Below are 8,415 nucleotides of genomic sequence, written 5' to 3'. Positions count from 1 at the left end.
CCCTCTTATTGCACAGGCTTCTCTAGGAAATTGTTCAAAAGGCATTATGTAGGCTGTGGAATGGCAGCCTTTTGGACAACCTGATCAACAGTCATCTACCAAAAAGGCCTGTGATGGGGAAGAGGGAGGTACTTATGCATTATATCAGTACAATCCCAATATGCATTATGAAGTAGTCTTCCACCAACAGATGTGCAAGGGTGGGGAAAGTGGGGGAAAGCCTTATTCCAGTTCTAGCCGGTCCTTGTCCTCAAGATCCGTGCATCTGTTCAAAATGGCCATAACAAGTACAGGATAGCCAATATTCTGTAACCACTCCCAGGCTGTGCATTGGTTCTAGGAATGCAAACTTATTGCAGATGTTGTGTCCACTGACTGCCACCAGGGGCCAGCGAACACTCCAGAGCTGCCTCTGGAGGAACAATGGGGACTAGGCTCCTGGTCTCTCCACTGGGGAACCAATGGGACCGTGGCGGGAGATTTAAACCCACCAACGGGACCTAGGGGTGTGTCCCCAGGTGTGTATATAGTTGGCCAGCCGGCCGTTTGTCTTTAGTCTTGTTGTGTACCAGTAAACCATGCTGATCACTACATCAGTCTCAGTGGTTTCTTTATGCGTTTAACCCACTACACTTCAGCAAACTTATGTCCATTGGTTCTAGGAATGCAAACTTATTTTAGGCATCTGCTTTTCTTTTTACTACTATAAAAGTACACGAGCCAAAATTTCAGCAAGTAGACATTGAATCATAGTTGCCAGTTTGAAGATGTACCTTTCCCCCCAGAAAATAAAGAAATCGCAAGCAACGTCCATCACAAAAACTAGAAAGAGAAATGCTATAGCAACTTGGTTTTCTATTATTACTTTTGCGCATGACACTTAAAACCAAAACAAAACACTCCCCTAGTCCCCAAACAAAGACAGGTACAGTCATACTTTCCAACAAAGAAGTTGGTCGGGAATATAATATATTTGTGGCTCAGGATTCAAAAGTTTCCATTGTAATTAAATAAGACAACATGGACAATTGTAAAATCAGAAACTCAGGATAATGAACTAGAGACAATTACCGGCGTGTGCCCAACAGAGAGGTTTAAGAAAGGAAATGGGGAAAGGAGGCCAACATGCAAAACGGTGCTAGTTCTTGCTGAATATACTTTTCAAACTTCTTTCCACGGCTTCATCTAATTCTTCTTCCAACTCCTCCTTCTTGGACATGGCCAATTTAGACTGGTAATCTTTTACTATTTGGTCTATATAGGGTGCACTTTGAGTCCCGTGTAGCATTAATGTCCACTCTTTCAGGACTCCCTTCTGAGGCATGATACCAACAAACCCGACTTCAAGGACCCAAGTACCTCTGGGGTCTTCTCCCCAAGAATGCGTCGTCATGAAAGGCCATTTGTCAAAGCCCACTTTGGAGTCATCATCCCTCGGACGTCGACTCAGCAAAATAGATTTCGTTCCCATCGGGGACGTCATGTTGATGTTCAGATCCCCCCTTCTGGTGGAGTTCACGGTGATCACTGCCTGAACGTGTTCCAGATAACGGACAAAGTTCTCCTTCCCCTCGCAAGCGTCAGTTGTGAGTGTCAGAACCAACTTGCCGTTGGATGGTATTTTCCTGAACGGGAACAAAAATGGATGAATCGATAAAAGGGATAAAATGTTCATCAGACACACATTGATTCCTATATACGTATCAAAATTTAGTTTATCGACTGTCAGCGGAATAGGCTGAAGAGTTTTCTGGAGGGTGCACTGGTTATTAGTCGAGACTTTAATGGCATTATGGATTCAAAATTAGTTAGGTTATTCAGGAAGGTGTCTTTTTAGATCCCTCCCCAATCCTTTGTGTTTTACTTTTGAAAGATAATAATTTAATTGAGGCATGGAGGTTTCTGCACTCAAGTGAAAAGGATTGTACTTTTTATTCTATACCATGTAACTCATATGCATGACTTGACTTCTTTTTAACTTCTCCAGGAATTATAAGCCTGCAAAGTTAGTGGCCAAACTATTAAAATGTGAACAATCAATCAATCAGAGGAAAAAAAATCTATATCTAAGATCTCTGTTAATAATAGGAATTTTTCTCCTACTAAATCCTGCTATGTCAAACACTGGTCAATTCCTCTATAAAATCAACATGCTTGAATTAACTGCTGAAGACGTAGCTGCATTGGAAGCTCCCAAATACAGTGCTGAGAAGCTCCAGAGAGAGAGAGGTGTGAATATGCAGTTATGCACACATCGCTAACTAGTAAACAAGCAAACTAGTAAACTGTTCCACTGCTCAACCACTCTTATAGTTGAGAAGTTTGACCGGCTAAATATCAGGAGAAACTTCTTAACTGTAAGAGTGGTTGAGCAGTGGAACAGTCTGCCTCGGGAGGTGGTGGATGCTCCTTCGCTGGACGTTTCCAAGTGGAGGCTGGACGACCATCTTTTGGGTATGTTGTAGGTATGTAGGAGTCTCTTTCAGTTATGCTCCTGCAGAGTGCAGGGGGTTGGACTAGATGACCTGCAAGGTCCCTTCCAACTCTAACATTCTATGATTTTATGATTCTAAAAGACCAGTCAGACCTGCCTGATTGCTTGGGTGAGCAACGGAGCGATCAGACAACAAGAAAACCAGTCTGAAACCAGCTCAGCCCAAAAGGACCAGACTTTCACAGGTATCAAAGAAACACACAATAAAGGGGGGGGGGACAGAATGCAGACAACTGGGGCACGACAAACAGATGTTGCTGTCTGATTTTGCATTTTAAATCTGGAACTGGAACAGCAACAGCAACAGATCAAACTACACGTCTGATTGCAGCCGAAAGTTTATACCCCCAAAACTCCATTGGTCTCTAAGGTGCTACTGGACTCCACTGTAGACCAATATGGCTACCCTCTGAGACCAGAGCATCATGTTTGAGGACTGCCACCGTATTGCACTGTAACTTCCGTATGTCACAGCTGACGAAATCTTTTGAAAGTTTATTCCCGTGTCCAGTGAGTTTTCCATTTTTCTTCTAAGTTAAGAGCATGACCAACCTCTTAAGTCTTATTGTGAACCCGACCCAATTTGAACCTGAATCGCAGCATCTGCATTACATTTCCTAAGAATGCATGAACACGGGAAGCTGCCCGATACTAAATCAGACCTTTGGCCTCTCAAGGTCCTAGTTGTCTTCTCCAGGGGTCCCAAAGTTTTTTGAGTCTGCGGGCACCTTTGGAATTCTGGCAAGGGGCAGTGGGCAAAATCGCAAGATGGCTGCCGCAGCTATTCAGAAGATTTTAAAGATGAATATACAGCTGAAACCAGAAGTCCTTCCATTGGGATCGATGGGCAGGCAGTAAGGGAAAACACTTGGAGCTTTGTTTTTGTATATGACAACGGCGGCAAGATTATTATATGCTCAGAAATTGAAATCTTCAATATTACCAACAATAGAAGAATGGCCGGTGAAGATGGTGAAACTTGCTGAGAGGGCCAAACTTATTTTTTTTGATTAGGGAAAAGACATTATCTGTATTTATTGCTTACTGGAAACCCCTTATAGGCCCCAGTCGCACGGGCCAGATAATGCATGGGGAGGTGTGGCTATTTGCACCATCACATTCTGATGTGCGATGATGCGATCAGATGCGACGTCTGCTTCCCTTGGCTATTTGCACCGTCACATTCTGATGCGTGATGATGCGATCAGATGCAACGGCTGCTTCCCCGCTGCAAAGAGGACGACGGGGGAGAAAGCCGCGTGCCAGCGCAATCACACCGAGGGAGTCCGCATGCAGCCCGTGGCAAACCATTTGCCAGTAGGTCGTCCCAGGTACTTTTTTAATGTGCATCTTCGGCGGGATGCCACGGGTTCGCCACGGGTACGCTACGCCTCCCAGATGTTCTGGTGTGATCGTGCCCGGAAAATCCGCGGGACAATCGTGCCTTCAGCGCAGCAAATGCTCCGTGTGAACGGGGCCATGGACTTTTTTTGCATGAAACCAAAAAAGATGAATTGATGACCTGTGGTTTTGAAGAATAAGGGAGGGGAAAAGCTTATAGATAGAGAGATCTATTATGTTGTTATAGAGAGGGTGACTGAAGTAAACAAAGTTGTCGGTCATAGACGGAGATTGAAAGATATTCCCTTATCTTCCGTCTACTTTTCATGCTTTTCTCACTTCCTTTTTTGACCTTTTTCGTTCCATTTTTTGTGTTTTCTGTTCCCCCCCTTTTTACGTATGTTTTGAAAATCTTAATAAAAATTGATATTAGAAGCACAAAATGGCTGCTGCGGGAGTTGGCGCTAGTCACAAAATTCCACTGCAAAAGGCACAGCTGACCACAAAACATCAGGGACTGAGGTTATAGACAACTGTAAGAGTAACACTTCAACATTTCAGGTAGAAGCTCTGTTTAAGAGGATGCCTTTTAATGTGCACAGCCAATCAGATGCCCTCCCAGGGAAAAGCCCCACCTAGCCCCGCCTACTTTCTAAAAAAACTTGGTGGGCACCAGTAAAGTTGTTGGTGGGTGCTATGGCACCCACAGGCACCAGGTTGGGACCCCCTGGTCTACTCTGATTCAGTGTTCCCTCTAAGCTGAGTGAGTGTGAGCTAGCTCACAGTTTTTGAGCCTCCGGCTCACACGTTTTTGTCTTCGCTCAGGCAGGATGGGCTCCAGAGCAAACTAATTTATGCAGTAGACAAATCGCTCGCTCACAACTTTAACGCCAGGAGCTCACAAAGAAGAATGCTTGCTCACAAGACTCCACAGCTTAGAAGGAGCATTGCTCTGATTGTCTGTGGCTCTCCAGAATCTCAGATCAAGGTCTTTCACATTACTTTATCCTTTTATCTGGGGGTGCTAGGGATTGAACCCGGGACTATCCGCAGGCAAAGCAGATGTTCTGCCACTGAGCTATACCCATACCATCAGATTAGAGAGAGGGAACTCAGATTAGACCCCCCAATAAAGAAAGGCACGTACCTCCCAACACCAGTTTTTGTTTTTATTACATCCTTAGAGGCTTTGCATGATGCAGGGTGCCGGCCTTATACGCAAATAAAATCTAACAGACCTCCACAATGCACATCAATTTTATATTAGAGCCATAGATCATTTTCCTTGCCAATAAAGCGCAGCCGTTTCCAGCGATAACACCGAAAAAGTAAATTGCGACTCTTGGAGGCATAAATTGGCTGTCATTAGGTTAGCATTCCAAATAATTTAATTGAACTTTAGCTCTTGCAGTCAATTAGTATTAATTGATTTGCTTGTTGACTCACCCGGCTTTTGCCACACGAGGAAAATCAGAAAATAATTTGACTACCTAGGCCTTAATTGGAGACCCGGAGAACAACAAAACAAATAAACTGTTTAATGCTGCCGTGGTATGGCATTTAAGACTACATTGACCGTGTTATCGAACTCTTTGCTACTGAGTTGAATAAGTCGGAGAAGAACTCAATGAACCCTAATATCTTAATTTGGGGAGGGACGGCAGCGTGGTATAGCCTGGACTAGTCAGATCTCGGAAGGTAAGCAGGGTCGATACTTAGATGGGAGACCACCAAGGAAGACTCTGCAGAGGAAGGCAATTGGCCAACCACCCTTGCTTCTCACTTGCCTTGAAAGCCCCTTGCTGGGGTCACCATTAAGTTGGTACTTGGATGGGAGACCACCAAGGAAGACTCTGCAGAGGAAGGCAATTGGCCAACCACCCCTGATTCTCCCTTGCCTTGAAAGCCGCTTGCGGGGGTCACCATTAAGTTGGTACTTGGATGGGAGTCCACCAAGGAAGACTCTGCAGAGGACGACGATTGGCAAACCACCCCTGCTTCTCACTTGCCTTGAGAACCCCTTGCTGGGGTTGCCGTTAAGTCAGGGCTTGGATAGGAGACTACCAAGGAATGCTCTGCAGAGGACAGCAATGGCAAAAGCAGCACGGTATAGCCTGATCTAGTGAGATTCCGGAAGCTAAGTAGGGTCGGTACTTGGAAGGGAGACCACCAAGGAAAACTCTGCAGAGGAAGGCAATGGCAAACCACCTCTGTGTCACTTGCCTTGAAAGCCCCTTGCTGGGGTTGCTATTAAGTCGGTGTTTGGATGGGAAACCACCCAACAAGGCTCTGCAGAGCATGGCAATGGCCAACTACCCTGCCTCTCACTTGCCTTGAAAACCCCTTTCTGGGGTTGCCATTAAGTTGGTACTTGGATGGGAGACCACCAAGGAAGGCCCTGTAGAAGACAGCAGTGGCAAAGGCAGCATGGTATAGCCTGGCCTAGTCAGACCTCGGAAGCTAAGCAGGGTTGGTACTTTAGATGGAAGACCACCAAGGAAGACTCCCCTACTCAAACTCCACCCTACTCAGGTCCCAATCCCAAAGTCTCCAGGTATTTCCCAACCCGGAGCTGGCATCCCCAACTGTGGCTCCAGCTCTGTGGAATGGGCTCCCGGAAGAGGTGAGGGGAGTTCTCCTTCGAGAACTTCAGGAGGTGCTGCAAGGCCTGCCTTTTTGCCAGGACCTTTGAAAATGCTCCCGTACAAGGGAAACCCCCCTCCCCAAAACCAGATTCCAGGGGGCCTTTCAGACTTCCATGGGAGTGGGAAGATCATCACATTCTGTGAGTGGAAATGCTTGCGCCTGCACTTACCTAATCACAAAAAAGAGAACAGTCGTGATGGGGACCAATGTGGAAGCCATCTTGTAACGTCATAGAGTGCAAGTCAGCTAAGCACGGCTAAGTTCCAATGATTTTAATTTCAGAGGGCAGGCACGTTGGACTACAGACGAACAGCTAGATTTGAGTCCAATAGCACCTTAGGGACCAAGATGATTTTCGGGGTATGAACTTTTGAAAATCAAAAACTAGTTAGATTCGAGTCCAGTGGCACCTAAGAAACCAACAAGATTTTCGGGGGAAGGAACTTTTGAGAATCAAAAACCAGTTAGATTCGAGATCAGTGGCACCTAAGAAACCAACAAGATTTTTTGGGGAAGGAACTTTTGAGAATCAAAAACCAGTTAGATTCGAGATCAGTGGCACCTAAGAAACCAACAAGATTTTCGGGGGAAGGAACTTTTGAGAATCAAAAACCAGTTAGATTCGAGATCAGTGGCACCTAAGAAACCAACAAGATTTTCGAGGTATGCTTTCCAGAATCAAAAATCAGTTAGATTCGAGTCCAGTGGCACCTAAGAAACCAACAAGATTTTCGGGGTATGAACTTTCCAGAATAAAAAATCAGTTAGATTCGAGTCCAGTAACACCTAAGAAACCAACAAGATTTTCGGAGAATGAACTTTCGAGAATCAAAAATCAGTTTGATTCGAGTCCAGTAACACCTAAGAAACCAACAAGATTTTCGGGGTGTAAGCATTCGAGAGTCAATGCTCCCTTCGTCAAGGAAGTGTAGACTCTCGAAAGCTTATACCTCGAAAATCTTTTTGGTCTCTAACGAGTCTCGTCACTTAATTTATTTCTGTTTAAAAAACTTATACTCCATCTGCAGTATGTGACTCTTAGCAGTAGTATCTTGTATGAAAACTCGATTTTTTTTTTAAAAAAAATCACAAATAGCCAGAACCTAAAACTATGAATTGCAGTCCAAGCATCAGCGTGGGGACCAATCTTATAAATGGACTGAGCCCATTTCACCTACCGAGGCTCTTGTATCGAGCCACCAACGCAGTGAAACCTCTCTGGAACAGTTTTCCAGTCTTTGGCCATCTTGACCATCGCCCCAGCGTCGAGGACACCATAGCCGAACAAGTGGTTGAACTCCAGGCCGACCCCGTTTCTTCGCCACTGGTGGACTTCGTCGTGGAGCTGATTCCTCTTGGAAGTGAGGACTGTCAGATGCTGCATGTCCCTCCACGTCAGATCCACGCTGTGAGAGAGCAACATGGTGAAAGTCAGTGGCTTTTGAAAGACAGCTGCAGAAGAAAATACTGGTTTCCTTTTGCTTATGAAAGGGCCGTCTCCTTCCATAGGGTGAGAGTGCTACGACTTGCCCAAAGTTCCCCACTTGAAGCCAGTTGGCGACCTTGGGCAACTCACAGCACTCTCGGTCTAGGAAGAAGCGTAATTCGCCACCTAGTGGTGTCAAAAAAGAGCTACAACTTCAGGCAGGCAATCTATCCTTCGGGATCTCCTCGCTATTCCATACACAATGCCATACGATAATTTTTCCTTCCATATGTCCCCCGTAAAGACATCGGGCAGCCATCTGCTGGCTGTCCCACTACTTAGGGTGGCCATCTGGCACTGATCAGAGCCCGGGACTTTGCCATTGTGGCTATGGTTTCCAACCTCCAGGTGGTGGCTATTACAACTGAAATCAAGGTGACACAGGTCAGTTTCCCCGGAGAAAATGGCTGCTTCGGAAGGCGGACTCTATGACATCATATCCTGCTGA

At 45.5% G+C, this 8,415-nt stretch overlaps 1 protein-coding gene across 1 annotated transcript in view; it reads right to left on the bottom strand.

Moving 5' to 3' along the window:
* Positions 1 to 961: 961 nt before the first annotated feature.
* PCSK2 (proprotein convertase subtilisin/kexin type 2) overlaps positions 962 to 8,415 on the bottom strand; it is a gene marked incomplete at its 5' end in the record, with an annotated part of 43,113 nt that continues 35,659 nt past the window's right edge. The window contains 2 exons of the mRNA XM_015419022.1: positions 962 to 1,625; positions 7,660 to 7,887. Coding sequence (XP_015274508.1) covers positions 1,139 to 1,625; positions 7,660 to 7,887 — 715 coding nt within the window. The remainder of the gene's footprint in view (positions 1,626 to 7,659; positions 7,888 to 8,415) is intronic.

Source organism: Gekko japonicus, unplaced genomic scaffold (genome assembly GCF_001447785.1).
Source record: "Gekko japonicus isolate JY-2015 unplaced genomic scaffold, Gekko_japonicus_V1.1 scaffold3951, whole genome shotgun sequence".
In the NCBI taxonomy this organism is placed as follows: Eukaryota; Metazoa; Chordata; class Lepidosauria; order Squamata; family Gekkonidae; genus Gekko; species Gekko japonicus.
The sequence above is the reverse complement of the archived record's forward strand: the minus strand, read 5'-3'. Positions and strand labels throughout refer to the sequence as shown.